This window comes from Apteryx rowi, unplaced genomic scaffold (genome assembly GCF_003343035.1).
Source record: "Apteryx rowi isolate R43461 unplaced genomic scaffold, aptRow1 scaffold_139, whole genome shotgun sequence".
Classification (NCBI taxonomy): domain Eukaryota; kingdom Metazoa; phylum Chordata; class Aves; order Apterygiformes; family Apterygidae; genus Apteryx; species Apteryx rowi.
In genome coordinates this window covers 1,753,757-1,773,593 of record NW_020447630.1, presented here as the reverse complement: position 1 = coordinate 1,773,593, position 19,837 = coordinate 1,753,757, and the positions used below count along the sequence as shown (strand labels likewise).

The window sequence follows — 19,837 nt, the reverse complement described above, 5'->3', positions numbered from 1 at the left end:
CCCCTAGACTGCAAGTCAGTATTTCCAGCAAGAGTTTACAGTTTCCAAAGATGTAATTATAACAGTAGTTACCATGTGTATTAGAGCAGAATAGGCTTGAGAGTTTCTTTACAAATTCATTTAAGGAATGGATTGTCAGGAATGGCAATAAACAAGATATATTGAAAGCTGAATTTTATTTTGATAATCTAATGTGCATGTTAATGAAGCTCTAATGCAATTCCTGTGCCTGGGGCACCTGCAGCTTAGAACATGCTGAGTGGACTAGAGTTTATCAGAAAGGTTTAAGAGCAGCAACAGAGTTAGTGCTGTAAGAATTGCTAGTAGAGCTTGGTGCCTCCATTGTAGTTACTGAATGGTACTATATTTCTGTGGGGAGACTGACCCAGAGCACAGTTTTCTTGAATGTGTTTACTATCTTAAACGGCTCTTGAATTATTGCCTAATGGCTAGTTCTTGACTTATACTTCATTCTCCATGGCTCTTATTTCAAGGAGTCACTGTCCCAGGCTCAGGTTGTTTGTCACTTATGTCAGCAGTAGTTACTCTTCTGCAGTGGAAGAGCACTGCCCTCAGTAATACTAAGATTTCCTATAATTATATTTCTGGCAAGTTAAGTTTAACTTTATTTTCCACAAATGTGCTCAAATATTCACCAGAAATACATTTTCCAAAGTTCAGTTAAACTTTCTACTTAAACAGCCCTAGCAAAGCCAACAGCACTACTTGCAGAATTGGATGCAGTTCAGTGAGCCAGATCTTGCATCCCTTGAGGATGGTGGTGTGACTCTGTTTTTGTAAACATGACTTTGAATTTGTAAATATTGTAACAAATGACTTTACTGGCAGAAATGGGAACATTCTGACAGCCACCCCTCGATATTCTTATATTCAGTTTAGGCCTTACCCTGTACCCCCCCGAGTCATGTCGTTGACTTCCAAGGATGTGAGAGCTGATCCATAACAACTCATGCACACATTCAGAGCAATGCAAATGAAAATGGACGTAGTATTTGTTTTGCTCTATTGGCAGTTGTTCAGATGGGAAAGCCTTAAAACTTTACCTGCCCTTGGCCCTCAGAACGGGCTGTGCCGCCGTCCCCTCCGCAGGCACGGCCGCAGCGTGGAGGCAGTGCCTGGCCGGCTGCACACCGGCTGTCTGGGCAGCTGCGCCCTGGCTCAGAGTCTCGGTGATCCTGTCACGGGCAGTTTAGGAGACAACGCTGGGTCCAAACTGAAGTTAAAAAACACTGACAGCCAAGGTGCAGCCCCGGGGAGCCGCAGAGGTGGCGGAGCGGGGCCCCACGGTGTCGGCAGCCCGCAGGCAGGGGAAGGGGCCTGGGCCATTTTGGGACCAGGTGGTGCCAGGGGCCACCGCACGCGGGGAGGACACTGGCCACAGCTCCGTGGCAGCCGCAGAGCGGGTGGTCTCTGCCACGGGGCAGCTTTTGGGCCAAGGGGAGCCCTGCTGTGCAGCAGCGCCCTGGGCTGCCCGCAGCCAGTAGTGAGGGCAGCACTGCCATGTCGTGGGCAGAGAGATGCAGTCGGGCCAGGGCGGCCGGGGCCCCAGGCAGGCAGGAGGCGGCTGGCACATGTGGCCGTGGGGGCAGCGCGGCCGGGGCACCACGTGGCCGGGACCATCCCCTCCCTCGATGCCACAGAAAGGGCCATGCCGCTGCTTTGCCACCTGAGACTGGCACCCGACCAGGCCCGAGGGCGCCAGCGAATTTTAGGCTGAGGAGGTCAGGTGTTACCATAAGCAGGCCCCGTCCGCAAAAGGCTTCAGGCAACATTTACTCTAACTGCAAGGGAATAAATACATAATTTTCCTCTTGTGAATAATAGATAACGACCTTCAGTGCTTTGGAAATCTTACGTCAGAGACACTTGTGGGAGGAAGAGTTACATATTTGCTTCCCTAATCAGCAGCATATTCGGTGTCTGCCACAGATTTGAATCAGCAATCTGCTTTTTGAATCAAAGGGGCCAGCTTTAACCCTTGCAGTGCTGGTATTTCTCCAAGCAGCAGGCAAATGGTTGCCTCGGTAGCAGAGAGGCTTTGCATCCGTGTGGGTTGCTGCTCCCTGTGGTGGTGGTGCTGCGGGAAGGGGCCCCGCCCCAGCCAGGGAGGGAGCAGGGGCTGCCAGCACCGCTGGGATGTGCCAGGCTGGCCAGGCTGTCACAGGAGCAGGGCACATGCTGGCCCTAGGTAGGCTGGCAGTCACCTCATCTGCATGCACAGCTCGGTGACCATGCATGCAAACGTACTGCTTCCAGCACCGGGAGTTTTTCTGTACCTGTAGCTATACAGATACTTGGATAACAAGTAGGGAAATTATTGAAAAAATTTTGTGATGAAAGATATGGTCCTGTGATTTAGAAGTAAACTGACAAGGGAGAAGCCCCAGTAGCTTTAATCCAAATCACAGCTGTAGTCACAAAAGAAAACAGGATGTGAAGGAACATTTCTAGAGGGAGAGGTGATCCAAAGAAAGGAGACTGTTACTACTGAGAAAGATCTTGGTCTGTCCCCTCAGGGAAATATTTTGACAGTCCCATCCACACACAGAAACATCTAAGCAGCTGTCTGATATGGTGCAGCAAAGAGCAGCAAGATTTCAGAAAGCACAAGAGCTTCCTAGGGAGCTCGCATCAAATGAGTACCAGGGAGCAGGACTGGGGGAACTCAGCAGTTTTTGCAGTTGTAGAAAATACAAAAATCATTTTTTTTTTAATGTGTATATACACACATATACACGCACACATATATTTTTCCCTTGGTGCCCAGGCACCTGTTTGAGCAGCAGCTGATGAAAGGTGGTGTATGGCTTCTGTGCAGCCCTTCTAAATGTCGCCAGCTGTATCACAGCAGGTGATGGCTATCATGGGAGAGCACACAAGCCACAGGTGTTCACAGGAAGGGCTTTTGACTATCTGCTTCTCTGTTTCACTCTGAGGAATTTCTGTGTGTTGTTTGAACTCCTTTTAAGTGTAGTCTAACAAGCATCTGAGAAACAGGTTGTGAAAGTGTGTGTGTGTGCGCACAATATTATTTGTGCAAGGAGGGAGGAGTCAAATCTATCTCACTTTTTCTGGAATGAGAAAGAGAAAAGCAGGTAAGTCAGACTGAGTTAGTTGCTATTCTGTTATTTTCCATGCTGCTGCCTCTGGGGTGAATTATTGGCTGTGTCTCCCTAGAGCAGCTGATCACATGCCTGAACAGTGCTCTTCCCTAAGGAGCACTGAATCTTCCCTTCTCACATGTTGTCTGTCCCAGTATTGGCCCACCCCACAGCTAGCAGATGAGAGAGAGCACCAAAGCGGAGAGTACCTTGTAGGTTATTATTTGATTTTCATCTCCCCACATGCACTCTCCAGATGCTAATTTCTATTTCCAAGGGAAGTGCAAACCTCTTGGGGGAGCTGCCTCTGGGGTCTGGATGCCTTGAGGTGCCCCAGGGCTTGTAGCCTGTACTGCAGTCTGCACGGCCCCTGGTGCCTTGCTGTCGGGTACAGGGAAGCAAAGAGACATGGCCTTGCTGTGGGGAGGCAATAAATATGAGATGATGTATGGGAGGAACATGAAGGGGGGTCAAGGAGGGGGAGCTCAGAGGGCAGGCTGGGAAAGCTGGCAGGATTGCTGGTGAATTCAAGAGGGTATAGGTAGGCTTATGGCTTGTGGGAATGTGAGACTTTGCTTGGCTAGAAAAAACTGGTTTGGCAGAAGCTGGTCACTACTGAGAGAGATAGTGGTGAGACCTGGGCTACATGGAGGTGCTGGATGGTGAAGAACTAGTTGGCTGGGGCCTGAGGTGGGGAGAAGTAAGAGGAGCTCTGGTGTGGGGCAGGTATTGGGCTTGGCAAAACTGACTTTTCAAGCCACAAGCAGCCTGGGACCTGTGTGTCTGTGGGAGATGGCTTTGACTGCAGCGGGTTTTTGGATTTGATTTTCTTCATCCAGCCCCAGAGACAAGAGCTGCCCGTGATGTGTTTAGTAGGAAAATTCCCATCCCAGTGATAGGTGGGACAGACTGGTGATGAGTTGGGCCTCGCGCAGAATACCTGGTCTACCCGCAGAGCAGCAGAACTGCTCCTGAAGGGTAGCACTAGCCAAAACTGGCATTCTCTGCAGTTCACTTAAAGCCTAGGCCCGGATAAAAGCTTGTATCTGCACTGTTTGAGAGGATTTTCAGCTTTAGCCTGCACTCAACATATTTGAACCTATAATGCCTGGAGTAAAACAAGGTGGAAAGCTGTAATATTAATTAACTAACAGGTTACTCAAAGCACACAGGGTGATTTCCCCTCCCCCCCACTGTTAGCATAGTTAAGTCTAAAATGGAGGAGGGGCAAGTTGTGAGGGAACTGTGGTGGGGAAATGGCAGCTAGCAGCTTGCTAGCGCTCAGTTAGCATTACTGGGCTGGCACATCTACTGAGCAGGGCGAAGCAGGGCAGAAACAGCCTCCTTGTGCTGCCAAAAACCAGATGCTGATGAGAAAGATGGAAAAATACAGCAGCACCCCTTGTGGCCTAGCTAAATAGTATCTCATAAGCACAGGTTCAACACCTGCAGTGTCCAGAGGCCATGTGTTGGCAAGATGAGGAGAGTCTTAAAATGGTGTGGTGGTGTAGAAAAGAACCTAGGCAGGAAAGGTGGTTTCTGTGCCTGTAGCAAGGAGCTGAGAAAAAAATCTGACACAGTAGTAACTGTGACCCTTTGGAGGTGCCACCTGTGTTCTGGTACTGAAGGACCCCAAATACGTGGGCAGGAGAGGGAGGCTTCAGCCTCCTGTAGATGGACTAGGAGTGATGACCACTTGAAGCCACCGGTTTTAAGGAAGTTGTTCTTAGAATGTGTTTGGTCTCCCACTGTCCCTTAAGGACTCCTTGACTTCACCCCCTAGCAACCGGGAACTATTTAGCCCAAGAAAGAGGAGAGAAAAAAATACTTCAGGAGACTTGATAGGGAAAAGTTGCCTGGGAAAAGGCTACTGCTGGTTAGTCCAAGCCACAAAATCATCCACTTGGAGACTGCACTCTCTTCTTGAGATGTGAAAGAAACTATGGGACTTGTTGACAAGATGGGGTGAAAGGCCTTATTGCTGTGCACTGGGAACACAAACAGTATTTGGTGGATGTTGCTAAGATCCTTTCCTACACTTCAAACAAGTTCAGAGATTTGCTGTGTCTTCTCACTGAGTTTACAGTGAACTTGTGACATGTTTTTAAGCTATAAGACTAGACAGGTGCATGATAAAACTGGAAACGCTTATCAAATGCTTTACTACACCAACACACAGAACACTATTGTTGCCATAACAAGTTGCAATACAACAGGACTGTTGCTAGGATCTTCCTGTTTTTAAGGAACTTATCCTGTCAGGAGCTGTAGAAAGCTGCAGGCTGCAGCTGATCAGATTCTGCAGTGACAGGGAATGTAAGTAGGGATGGATGCTGATGCACCTGACCAAAGTGCATGAGCCATGAGCCCTTCCGCCCTTCCTGTTTTTTTTGTGCTCTATGCTTAGTGTCAGCAGCTACCTTCTTTTACCAGTCTGAAGGATGAAGCATGGGAAAATTACCAACAGAACATGTACGCAGATGATGCCAGAAGAGAATTGGGTCAAAAAACCCCATGAAACTGCCCAGAAAATAAAAGGGAACTACAATGCAGTATGAGGCTCTTTGGTGTTTGCTGAGGTGGTTGCGGATGTCTCTCCATTGACCTTAAAAATGGAACAAAGTAGTGCTAGTGAATTTCCAGCTTCCTTACAGAGAGATATTTTTAGAGGTACATCTAAGTGCCTGTGCGCATGCTAACTCTCTAAGCTAAAAGTCTTTAAAAATAGTTTTAAAAATAGTCTAAAGTAAGGCTTCCAACTCCATGTATAGTAGCCTGATCCTTCCAAATGGGTTGGGAGGGGAAAAAAGAAATCAATGCATTAATCCTCTTAGTGTCTGAAGTTCAGAGTAACCAAAGGATTCTTATTCTTTCCTGTGAGAAATGTCTGGTGAAATAACTTGTGTTAGAAATTCCTCCCTCTTCCTTTTTTGTCCACCCTCAACACCTTTCACCATAGGCAAGCCACTTTTTATGCCTTTGTTTCTTTGTGTTGTCTCCATCCCACCCCCTGCCTGGCAGAAGATAGCAGGAACAGATATCATATACAGGATGATGATTTCTAAACCACATGTGCTGTACTTCAGGAAATGGACAAAATGGAAATAGTTTAATTTGCGTATAGTAAGTGGTCACATAAAGACATGTTTGCAGCAGGATTAAAACGAGGTATTAATAACAGTGAGCACTTAAATTTATTACCAGAAGAATGTGTAACACTGTCTTTGAGTTCCAGTATTAAACAGATGCGTTAGCCAGCTTCCTAGCTTCCAGTTCCTGCTTAGCCTTTTCTCTCATCTCTCTTTCTCTCTCGGTAAGAAGTGCTTGTTCTTGCTCCCACTCCTTTAGCTTCTGCTCATGTTTTGCAATGTCTTCCACTTCACATGCTGGCAGCTTTTCCTTGACAAGTTGGGTGGTCAGGGTTAACAGGCTTTCAGATTCAACCTTGCCAAGTGAATGCAGCTTAGAGTACAGCTCCTGTCATAAAAATGGATTTGGTGGGGAGAGAGAAGAAAGAGAGCACCAGTCAGCCACAAAATAATCAGCCACAAAATACTTCCCTATAACAATTTGTGGCTGTTTGAATCTATCTGTTAGCTGGGTACATGGACCAAATAACTATTTAGCAAAGTGTTTTGACTGGATACCTTTTTTTTTTTTTTTTCATTTTTTCAAATGCTAGTGTCCACAATTAAGTTTTTATTGAGCGATAAAACTGAAACAATCAAGTTTCATTTCATTTGAGCTCTGAAATTCTCTGTTTTTCCAAGTTCAGTTACCTGGCATAAACAAAAATGTTTTTCATTAGCTGACCAGTCACCTACGACAAATATACTCTAAACACTTTGTTTTTTTGTGCATTAAATCAAAGCTGATGTAAAGATTTGCTCTGCACTGTCTGCATTAGCATCCTTTTCAACAGATGCAAATCACTTTAAATGGTCTCTTACTAATGGAATATTAAATAGATCCCATGAGCCCTTTCAGCTATAGTGAGCCACCACCACATTCCACTGGATGTTTTTCCCAACAAGTAATGTGATCTGAAGCTTGACTATGCTTACACAGACTGTACAATAGAGCTGAATCAAGTGATATTTATTCAGGGATATTCTATGCTGGATTATACCACTGTAGCTAAGAGCAATGCTTGAGCGAGGAAAGTGTGGTATTTCTTTCTTGAGCTTTACTTATCTAGATTTTATGCAGCACAAAAATATTAATTCACTTAAGATGATGAATCATCCAGTGATACTATTTCTGACTTTCTGGAATCTTTAGCCAGATGCCTCACTAACAACCTGATTAATTGCCTTAAAAGTGCAGATACACAGAGAGCCAGGGAGGAGGTTCCTGGGGGAGGAAGACAACACGGCACAGGCAGATTCTTTACCCCTTGCTCATTCATCAGATAGGAACACATTTTTCTGCTTGTTCCTCTAAATAAAATGTTTTCCTGAGCAGAGCACTTTTAGAACTAACTAGGTAGCCTAAAGAAGGGTACACTCTATGCTTCTTCCATTGGTCCTTTGAATAAAGCCTACTGTTTAGCATTGAAGAATGATGGAAAGAGGGTGACTTCTAACAAAATGGCAATTCTGGGTCACACGGACATCTAGACTTCCACCCCAGTTACCACTGGAAACTTAGGTAGTGTGCTGCTGGCCTGCAGTGTTCCTCTTACTTCAGCCCATGCTGAGAATCATGATCTGCAAATGCACTAACCACTTCTTCCCTCAGCTCCTGCCTTGGGGCTCTGCTCTGCAGCACACAGGAAACCGTGATGTCCCTTCTGAGGCCTCTCCACTTCTCCCCGCCTCAACCAAAACAACTATGATGGTTTTGCTGTGTATTGCCAGGCCCAAGGAGGTTTGAACTGGACAGACAGCAGATTAAAGAAGGCTCTAAAACAGCAGGCATGCAGGTGTGTGGGTCCTGGGTTTTTGGCTGTGCCAGCTTTTTGATTTCATGTATAAAGAAAGAAAACAAATGAGGGGAAAAAAAAAAGGCTTTGAAACTACTGGACTAAAACTGAACTTCATAATATTTAGGCATATTCATCTGTATTTTGTTTGACATGTCAGTGAGAAATATGAAAAGACAGTGCAGTTTGGGTCCAGGAAAGGAATGTAATTCCTGACAACTGTCCTCATCCTTACAGATTAAATGTGCAGTTTAAATATAACTGTCTTATTCAGACTCTCCCTACAATCACTACTGAGGATATGCTGAAAAAGGGGTTTGTGTGCTGAACCAAAGCAGTATGAAATTGAACTAGAAGAAATACAATGGACTGGGAACTAGCAGGACCTCTCTTCTAACCTACCACTGAACTCCTGTAATCCTCCCTGCTCTGCTGTAAACTATTAGTAAAACTAATTTTGGAAACTGACAAGCTGTACGTCCTGAAGGTACCAGAAGGGCACATTTTTATAAGGCTAAATCATTGACTTTGGAAAGCAGACTCCAGGGCTTTGTATGCAGACGGTCAGAGAAGGAGCACTGCTTTTAGAGCTGGTGTTTGTGTGCAGCTTGGTTCTTGATACGAACCCAGCGTTTACAAGATGAAATGCTTGCCCACTGATCATTGACACAGATGGAGGAAATTGCCTGAGGAATGCTGTACTGAATAGCAGGCCTAAGTATATGGTATCTGAAGACAGGTAATTACAACATGAATGACAGTGTCAGACACAGAGTTCAAATTACAGCTCCAGAGGTTTTATCTGAAAAGAGCCAAATGCCCTCAAGTCCTATTTGTTTTAGTGGAGAGGAAGGACATGCTGCCTCTCAGACATCTTATTTGTTAGTCAAGCTGACATGTTTTTTTCCAGGTACTTCTAAAAATGGCTGTTCTTCTGGCTGAAAGTAGACATGAAGTTCAAATACGTGTACAAAAGCCATGCATGACATGATGTGAAGCAAACAGACACATGAAAATCCAGTGAGTTACACTGTGAGGAAAGACATGGAGTGGAAAGGCAGCCTCTATACACTTGGGCCATTGACTAAGCCACATGTATTCTGCAAGAAGCATGAAAATAGTAATAATGCCCAAACACAGCACAGGAGCATATATTTGACAGATTAACAGAACTAACTCAGCCTGCAAAAAAATCACCACTAAAATCTGATTGTCTTCCCCTTCTCATTACAGAGAATGTGTGGGCTGGGTAAAGAAAGAGTATTTTGTAATATTTCTGTTTACTCTACAGACCTTGCTTTTTCTACCTGGATGTAAGAAGAGAGAACAAATTAAAGACTTCCTGAGATGTGAGGGATCAGTAATACTCATATCCAGTTGTATAACTTGTGAAAGACAACTGTGTAAGCAGGAGACAGAAGCAGTTGAATTTGACCACCAGGGGAAGATTGGGACGTGCTGGCTAATGCAAGGCTGGACAAACTGCTCTTCAGCAGCAGAAGTGCAGCTTCTGTGTTGAGGTTATCTCATGTGAGGGGCAGAATCTGTGCTGGGACAGCGGCTGTGAATGCCAACATCACCAGGTTGCTTCACAGCTGCCACCTTGCCTCAGAGCTAATGAACTTCTAGTGAACAGTCATCTCAGGCCTGTGAACTACTGTAATTGTCCTGGGGCTCAGTCAGGAAGACTGGCTGCCTCTGGCTTAATGGACTTGAGAGAGGAGTCTGAGAGGTAGTCTAGACTTAGCTGAAATGACCTGAGAGCTCTCTTCTCATCTAGACAACTAAAAAATGTGGCTTACTTATATGTAGCTTACTGCTGGATGCCTAGACTTCACACAAAGGTTATGTCTTTCCTTATATTCAGACTCTTCTGGTGAGGCCTTAGAGCTAAGGCTGGATGCTGTGATTTGTTGGCCCAGTATCAAGGCACTCACTCCTACACCACAGAATGCCTGAACTGAGGTTAATTATGGAACTTGTGGAAAGGCTGAGGTGATGAGAAAACACCTCCACTTGGCACCAGTCTGTCCCAATCTGGCATTTATGCCTTGTTTTGAGCAAGGGTGTCGTTTCTACACATTTCAAGGGTGTCTACATTTTCTTTGTAGGGTAGATAATGAGAGACTCATAAAAATGTCTCACTCCCTCCTTCAAAGAGCAGTTGTGTTTATCCACCCGACTGCAATTCACCCAGGCATTAATTATCACATGCTGAGCAGCCACTGATTCCCAAAGACTTTAATTAAAAAGTTCTAACTGCCTCTGAAACAAGTTTAATATCTAAAGATTAGTGGTAAATAATTTATGTAAATAAAAATCGAAGAAGGGAAAAGTGTGCGTTTGTAAGGTGAAACCATAGGATACTAGTCTTTTCTAACTTCTAAAATTTCTTTAGAAGAACAGCTATCTGTATCCAGAACAACTGTCCAAGGTTGCGGCAGCAACAATGAAAAGTGATATGCTAAGGAAAGAGCACTACTCCTGGAACTACAGGCCAGATTAATATTAACCTGGGGTATTTGATTTTCACACAGCACAAATCAGAGATGATCAAATAAAATGGGCTCATTATATAGCTATGCCTTCATGAACAACTGTTTGTATTCCACATTGTTAGCAGCAGTGTGAAGACTTAAAGATAAAAGAAAGGGGTTATAGCCTTACCTAATTCCCCAGACTGAAAGTACAGGATGCAACATTCTTACTTAATGATAACGTACATAAATGGACAATAAATTCAGGATGGTCTCATCCTCAGGACATTTTATTTTAATGAGCAAAAGCCCATACAAGGTCAGATAATGGATCTGTAATGACATACCACTTTAGCGAACAGGATTTGGATTTATCAGTTTGATGTATGAAAAGCAAAGATAAAATGCCAGCAGACAGACAAAAGACAAGTGGCCTTGAGCGTTTATTTCTTTGTAGGCTGCTTCGTGTTTGAGGCAGTAAAAATGTAATGTGACATCAGTCTCCAAAATGCTGGGTAGTGCTTCTGATGCACTGAAGGAGTGTCAGTCTATTAGCGTATTAAGAGAGTAATATATATTTACTGATATATACTATGGATATCTACTACCGCTTAGTAATAACTAGATGAAAGAAAATCTCCTACCTTGAATCGGTTGTAGTAATCAGGTATTTTAGACTGCTCAGTTTCTTCTGACTCTGCACACTGTGACTTCTGCTCTACCTTCTCGACTTCTTCTGATGGTTCTGGATCAGGTTTTGCTTCAAGGGCAGACTGCAAAATGGTCTCCACAATATCAATCTGAACAATCACATTTGTCATCGTTAGCATAAAGTTTAGAAATACAATCTGAATAATACTGCTGTCACATTTACAAACAACCTCACAAGTTAATGTGTATTTTGAGGCGACTATAAGACAAAAAGAAAACCAAATTCTAAAAGAAAGTAGGTTTATTATTATTAGGAGGGATTGTGTATTGTACTTGGGGCAGACCAACCCCCCCATCTCCTGTCAACAGTAAAACTCCCTGCGACTCAGATGCGACTGGTATTTGCAGATGTGTCAGGCATTAGACAAACAATTCCTCTTGGCCTGCTATCTGGCCATAAATACTAACTCTAAATGGTAGTCACATTGATAACAGCACTAGCACGATATACAGGTACAGATATATCTAAATAAGATGTTACTATGGAACATTTAAACAATAAAATCTGCAATAGATCATCACAATTCCTCTTCAGTGAAAATAAGTGGGGAAAACCATCTTTTCAGCAATAAGAAAATTCATTTCTGTCATTAGTTTGATAATTTAACAGGAAAAATGGAAATGTAGGCATATATCATCTTGGTATAGGCATATTTTTTAATCTCTGACACCCTTTTTCTCTTCATGTTGCTCTCATGTCAAGGTACTAAGAGAACCACCCTCTCCTATCTAATTGCAATTGTATCAAAAGAATGCATTAGCTTCACTAAGAGACTTGGTGAATTGTTTCTGTATGTATTATTGACACAGAAGATGGAATTGCTATATGGATGTTGCTGCTGTTTTGGGAATAACATGATCTTTATAACTAAAATTACTGAATGCAGTCTGCCTGCATTTTAAAGATCAGCCTTTACTAATGTGAAAAGCTATTATCCTTCTGTGAATCCTAACTCTGCATGTTTATCAGTAGGATGAAATAACTGTGTGACCTTTGAACTTATGACACTTTCCACAAGAAAAAGGGATCTTGATAGCTGTGGTTTCATTTTCCTAGCATAAATATATAATGCTTACAGAAAAAAAACTAGGCTGATTTGAAATAACACATTCTTTACACTGAAATGTAATGGTACCATAAAATATCTTTAAGCTATCAGTAGTGAAACAGGATGAAAAAAACAACAAAATCATAAATGTGTGCTTGGAAATACACAGGCTTTCATTTGGAGAGTTTCTCAGAGAATCCAAAAAAAATGTATTGCTTGTCTTTCTTGTTCACAGTTAAAACAATATAGCACAATACTAAAACAATACTTCTATTAAGTTATTATGATAGTAATGGCACAGAGAAGAGAAACACCTTGCCAGTCAAAGATGGATGAAAGCTTAAAGCCTGAAGGGAAAGCAAGTGACTCTGACGACGGTTGGCCAAATCACTTGAAAATGCTTACACCAAAACTGCGTGATTAAGAAAGTTCCCCTGAAAGCTTGTCTTTTAGATAATGGACCAGAAGATAAAATCACTTGTTGAAAAAGAACCAAGTCTGCAAAACAGGATAGTCTCTTTTTCAAATGACTCTGCTGTTGGGCAGGCATGCATGGTCATAGTGGTTTACGTGTATCAATGCCATGACATGTATTTGCAAGAATTGCATAGTGGTCTATTTAGTCCCACCCAAGAGAGGCCCAGAATACTACAGGAAAAGGGGGTTTATGACACCTGAGATTGTTTCCACCCTAGCTGCTAGTGACCTCAGTGGCAGCTGATTGACCCCACTATTGACCTGGTGAGTGCTATTAGTCCTTCACCCTTGGGAATATTGTATTTTAGTTGGAGATAATCATTAAAAATATCTGTACAGATTTTTAATAGTAAGATCTTAATAAGCATTTAGATAGAAAAGACCAGATGATGCAAATCAATACACTGCAATTAGTTTATACTAAAGAAGGTTATGGACCAACATATTTTACTTGTTTTCTTTTTTGCACTGGGAGTCACAAAAATGCTTTGGGGTAAAATCATTTTGTTAATATCAGGCCCTCAAGGCCTGCTCCTGGTCCTGGTGAAGCTTCTATGATTTGCACTGTTGTTTTAGCTCTGCTACCTAAAATCCAAACCAGGCCAAAGATCTTTTCAGGGAAGTTTCTGTGTGGTTCTAACAGCTATTGCCTTTGGGACTCTACTACTGGATTTGTATGGTGACACTTGCAGCAATAGTGAATAATCAGCTACAATCTTATTTCATAATTTCTTGAATGATAGATGTGATAAAACCCTATAGCTTAAGCTGCTCACTGACCAAATAAAAAGTGTGTTTGCAAAGAAAGCATTGCTAGGTTTTACTATAGATCACTATTTCACTGTATCAGTACAGACACAGAAGGAAGAGACTAGATTAGACCTGATGTACCATAGAAAGACACAAACTAGTTTCAGCACTAGGATGTTTGTCTATAATCCAGAATAAACTGAGGGTTTTGCTTAGGGTTTGTAAGCAGAAGTAACTCTCAAATGTATTAGGCTGAGTCCTTCAGGCTTGGAGTAAGGAAGAAAATCCCCAAACCACACCCCAAAATAGCTAACTTTGAGATGTCTTCAGGCTTTATTTTTGTTAAAGACCTATACAAACAGTTTACAAACAGTGGCTGGTGAGCTCTCTGTCTGTGGTCCTTGGGATGCTCAGCTGTGCTCCCCAGAGTTGTTTCATGCGTAAGACCACAGTAAGTACTTATCAGAAAGAGGGAATGAGCTCTTTAAGCTGTGCCCTATGGTGGGGGAGGGTTTCACGTGCTGCTTCCTTCCTTGCCCTCTCCAGTATCGCATAGAGCTGCTTCTGAGTAGGGAATGCCAGGCGAATCTGCTGAGCAGTGCCCTGGCCTCTGTTTGTCAGGGAGAGGACATGAGGCTCATCATCATCATCATCATCATCCCTCCAGCAATAGGAAAAGCAAAGACCATAAGCCTAGTACTGATGCCAGCAAAGGAAAGACTCCCATTACCAGACAGCCCTTCAGTAAAATGTACCAAGAAGGGAAGGAGAGCTTCAGTGCTGTTTTTATGGGCCAACCCATGTGATGGTGGCTTCCTCAGTTACTCTGCCTAAGCTGGCTGGTTCCAGGCACAGCCTGAAGCCTAGAGTACTCCTAAGCATCAAGTCCCTTAGTCAGTGTTATCCTTGCAAATAGCTTTAATCCATCCACCCGCCCCATCTGACAGCACCAGAACCCTTCTAGAAATCACCCTGTACCACCTTTGGACCATCATCACTCAGGACATGACATCACCTCAAGGGCACACAACACATACAAGTAGCCAGGAAAGGCCTGGGATGCAACATTTCACCATCACTGCTAGAAAGTATGTCTCTGAGCAAGCTCAAAAGCTTGGGCAACCAAGGCATCTCCCCAACTCCTGCTACACTGAGCTCAGCTTGCTCTAGCCAGTTCCTTGCTGAGACAGTGTCAGGTGCCTAGATAAGGAGGCTTAAGAACATGCTCTAATAGCTTGTGGCAATAGTGGACACTCACATCCAAGGAACTGCTGGTAGACATCACTGCTGCCTTGACAACTGAGGCAGTGGTTCTGTTCTAAATGTTATTTCCTCCCAAGTCCTTTGAAATATTGCTGGGCCTGGAAAGGCCTGGTATCGTATAATTAGCAAGGCAGGGAATTAATAGGTCTTGCTGGGGTTTGGCTTGTAAGATTCCTTCTGTTAAGTGGCTTATCATCCTCATACTTACAGCTTCTTTGCAGATTTTGCTGTCCCCTGACAACGAAGCTACATTCTCCATCACTTGCAAGGCTCTATTCAAGTATCCAGGTGTCCATATCAGCGGCATTAGATTGTATACAGCTCTTAGCCCTTTATTCAACTCCACTTTCCCTGCGATGGAGCAATACTTTAACGTTAGTATTTCAACACTTGAGTCTTAAGAAAATCCATATAGGTTGGCTCTGTTTTTTAAAAATTAACAGCAAGTTTCTTGTGGTTAAAAACAACTTTTCTACAAAGCAGCTCTGACAGAACTGCTATTACCCAGGGAATTATTAAACAATATAGTTTACAGATGGAGACATGAAGACAGATATTAGATCTTACTTTGTTTAAGTGCCTTTTTTGCCCAACTTCAAGTCTATTACATATTTGTTTCTGGCTTTGTCCAAAGAAAAAGAAGAAATGTGGCCACATTTCCTGGTTGACTGGCAGTTTTAACAGCAACTCTGAGCATGATGCCTGAAGATCTCAGTTCTTTAGCCTTCAAGGACTGGCTGTGCAGCATGTGTGCACTAAATCTGAGGAGCTGAACTCACTTGTGTGGCCATTAGGGTCTCCTCACACAGGAATGTCATGGCCAGATTGTATAAGCCTTACAGCACATGCTCTGGCTAATTGTACAGCTCAGTATTCCTACTTCTAGCTAGAGTTTCCTGGGAGGAAATACAGGAGACCTGACAAGCTGAAATTTTGGTTCTGAATTTAGGACATTCTGTGCACCAAGGTTTCCACTGACTTTAGCGGGACCTGTGATGTGCAGCACCATTGACCATGTGGATTATCTGCTGAGAGTGACACTAAAGAACATGAAACACCTGTTCTACATACAGAAGAAACGCGCATCACATTCCAGTTGGTAAGTACTAATCTATAATGACTGTCACTCTAAGCTCTTGATTTTGTCACTGTGGGTATAACAAATAACACTATTTCAGTGTAGTTTAAGAGAGTCACGTATCCAAGTTCTCAGTCTAATTTGTACTCTGGCTGTAACAATGCAAAACCATGAAAACACATCTTGTTCTTCTTTATATGGAAGAGAATAGTTTAGGGAAAGCAAGGTAGTAAGTGTGCAGACAAAGCTTATGGATTATGCCTAAATTAAAATAGCTAAGGTGCTTGAGGCCACTCCGTGCCCGTAGACACTTTTCACTCTTACAGAGGTCAGTCCCATTAGTGTTGGCAAGACTGTGAAATATGTGACCTAACAGGAAATAGCTTTTGATTTACTGAATGTCAATGTCATGGAACAAGTACTACTGCTCACAGACAACAGTGAAGTGCATTTCTGAAATCAGCCACTACTCAACCAATCTATATGACATAAAAACATTCCAAAATGAATGCCAACTGGAGAGCAAAGCTCCTCTATCTGTATCAGTATCTCCACAGGATGACAAACAACAGCCCTATGAAAAATCTGCTTTCAATTTAACTTTCATATTTATCCCTCTTTTTGACTGAATATGTGGTTTCGTCTTACAGTCATGATAAGTTAGAATCAGCATCCTTATTCTGCCACTACACATTGTATTTTGAAGCTACGTTTTAAGAACATGCCCACATTTAATTACCCTCAGTAACTTCTAGAATAAAATATAATGCAATAATGAAACAATTGCATAATGATTAATTTTGAATTAATTAATTTCAAGTAAATAAAAATTCTGCAGAGGACAAAAACTCTCTGCACTGTACTCCTCTAAAGGTTAGAAAGATTATCTAAATTCAAGAATTACCTACCCCTTCTCCCCATTTCTCCCCTCCTCAATCCTAGACATATTCTTATCTAACTGTTCTTTAAGTAATACAGCTTATCATTAGCAATCAGGGCTCCATAACAGATACAGAATAAAGGCATTGCTGTTCACAACAGAAACACTAATGCTGCAATAAGCAGTAAATGTTCTAAAAATAGTGTTTTTCAAGCTGTGGTCTGTGAACTTCTTGGGGTTTTAGGATTACGTTTAGAAGCTCACAAGCTGTACCTAAAAAAAAAAAAAAAAAAAAAGACCCTATTGTTCCTAACTTTATAACTGTTTTATGGGATTCCATATTTTTGTTTTTAGAAAAAATTGTGAGTCCACAAACAAACAAACTCTACTGTTCTGCAAGAATGTCTTCCTTCTTTTAACTGCCAATCCAAAGCTGCAGGGAGCCCTAAACGAGGTTGTGGAACGGTGTGATAAAGGGCATAGCATTCAAATCAGTACTAACATTCCAGCCTTGCGAAACAGATTCAGTCATAACTCTGAAATTGTTCCTTCTTCTATTTCTGCCTTTTTTTTCTTTAGTCTTTTCTTGATTACATTTTAATACAGCAAAGATGCCAATTAATTCAGCCGCTGAGGACAATAATGGGAAAAGATGACTATGAGGGAGGTAAAACTTACCGAGGAATGCATAGCCATACAGCTGGGAGCTAAAACCCACAGTGCTTGTTTGCTTTAGACCAGTAAGCAACAGAGATGCGCCAAGATTTCTCTCCTCTTCCCACTGCAAATACATAAACCAAGTAAGTTTTGCTTGACAAGCATGAAATGGCAGTAATCAAAGATAGCACATGAGGCTTTCATTGGATGTTTTAATAATAAAGATTCATTAAACATGTCAAGTGTTCAGAGTTACAGTACCAGCCTACACTGAGGAACATATATTCTGAGGAACAGTATACTTACATTTAGGAATAATTCTTTTTGGAAGACAATAAAATGTGAGCAGCTAAGAGTCTGCATGGAAATCAATCAGTGTGATTCCTTTGGGATAAAGATTTACTTTGATTTTACAGTGGTCAAACTCTGCCTTTGCGCTCTAAGTCTTACGAATTGCTTCAGGCTAATGATGTTGAAAACAAAATTACATGGCTTCTGTACTGGAGGAGCTCTTTCTTTTGAGTATGTGGTGAGTAAATGCATGCCCCGCTATTCTTCACTAGAATAGGAAAATGCTGAAAGAAGAATATGCTGCTAGGGGCTGCTCCATGTCCAAAACCTGCACTGTGAAAAGAATGTACGTTACTCACCAAGACCACTGTATGTCCACTTAGGAATGGCCTAGTATTAAGAGCACAGCTGTCTTTCCAGCTAGAAAGAAGTAGCAGCTGTCCAAGCCAGACTGCTAGTGATGGATGGAGAAGGGGACCCAATGAGTAAGTAGACTGAAACCATGGGAGTGGTGTGGATTTTGTTTTGCTGTGGGATAGTACGATACATCTTTCAAGGCCACAGAAACACAGATTTCAAGAATGATATGTATCTTCTCTGCAAATGGAAGGGACTAAACAAATACCATTGCTAAGAAAATAGCAAAAAGAAAGATACAAACAGCAAGAGATTGAAGGAGGTCAGACTGTCTAATACGGGGTTTTGCTGCAGGGTACTTCAGTATCTTGGTTATTACCATAACACCTGGAACAAATATTTGCGGTGAAAGGAAAAAACCTTCTGAAAAATTGTGATGTATATTGACTCTTAAACACACAAAACACAGCCTTCTGGATCAGTGCATTATTCAGAGATGTTTATTCAAGGTGTGGCATTTCTTGTCTCTGTCCAGGTGCTACAGACATTGGCATATCATTGTCCAACACAAAATATCATCACCTGACAGCCAGGCAAGGAAATTACCTGACCCAGGAAAGGGATACAAGGGTATAGGACTGTTTCCTGTTGAATCACTTCTAGGAAAATTAAATGCAACTGGAAAAAACAGCGCTTTATAGGTCCAGATTCTTCTTGGAGCCAGCCTACTTGGCTTCAAGAGATAGAGGAATTACAAGGACTTAACCTTCATACCTTTTCAGTGAAAAGTGTAATCACACTGATTCCTCGCAGCAGCCAAGGAGAAAACTTCCTTGGGAGAGCCAAGACCAGTCAGGCTTTCTGCAGTGGCCACAGCAGCAGAAAAATGGAACCTTTCTATAACCAGTACCATGCACAATTTTTTATTACAACTCCTGTTGGTTGAATTCTGGCATGCAAGCACTGACACAGTCCCAAGGTTTAGCTCTCAAAGTTAAAATACATGATATCAGTCTGCCAGACATAAGCCATGATCAAGGGCCTGTCTGTAACAGGACACTACTGATCTTGTACCCTGGGAAAAGTGAATGGGCAGGGGACGTGTTCAGAGGCAGCTGAGCAGATCTCCTAACTCCTTCCTTAATTAACCACGGAACATAATGGTACTGTGTGTTACTAGGTGTTGAATGGCAGTCTGTGTGGGGTATGCATATAAAGGTATGGCATATAAGAGGTAGCTTTGAATGAGGTTATTTCAAAATGCATATTAAATAGATCACAATTGCATAAATATGCTTGTCTTTTAAACCTATCATGTGTCTATGCCATCCTTGCCTGCATATCCAGCTTCATGAAATGATGCACACATTGATGAGTGCTGGTCTTTGCAGTGAGGATACACAGACAAACTGGGAAAATGAGATTTTGGTCCCTCTACTTGCCATATACAAGCGATCATGCATACTAAACTTATGGAAAATGGAGGGGAGAAGAAAGAAAAAGGAAATGAATATCTGTTTTCTACAGTGAAATCAGAAATTACAATCCAATTGATTAAAACGTTAAGTCACTTGTACTATGCATTTTGGAATATGCTTTGTGTAACACAAATGGAGGCCTCAAGTATTTTTTTTACAGATGACAACATGCTTTTCAAGGCTTGTGCCAAATTATATCAGAAGCACCTGCCTGAAGAGATGGACAAGGCAGAACCCTTTGCTGATTCCTAACTGAACCCCTTCTATAAAGGTAGAATAACACCATTTCCAAGAGTCTGAAATGTCATGCTGGCCTTAAGCAA

The 19,837-nt window shown here is 42.4% G+C and overlaps 1 protein-coding gene across 3 annotated transcripts in view; it reads right to left on the bottom strand.

The window, feature by feature from the left end:
• Positions 1 to 6,210: 6,210 nt before the first annotated feature.
• The window catches only part of MRPS27 (mitochondrial ribosomal protein S27), a 47,515-nt gene continuing 33,888 nt past the window's right edge, over positions 6,211 to 19,837 (bottom strand). For all 3 annotated transcript variants that reach the window (XM_026057404.1, XM_026057405.1, XM_026057406.1), the window contains 4 exons: positions 17,410 to 17,512; positions 14,982 to 15,124; positions 11,168 to 11,323; positions 6,211 to 6,599 (listed from right to left, as the gene is read on the bottom strand). In XM_026057404.1, coding sequence (XP_025913189.1) covers positions 6,360 to 6,599; positions 11,168 to 11,323; positions 14,982 to 15,124; positions 17,410 to 17,512 — 642 coding nt within the window. In that variant the 3' untranslated portion in view covers positions 6,211 to 6,359. The remainder of the gene's footprint in view (positions 6,600 to 11,167; positions 11,324 to 14,981; positions 15,125 to 17,409; positions 17,513 to 19,837) is intronic.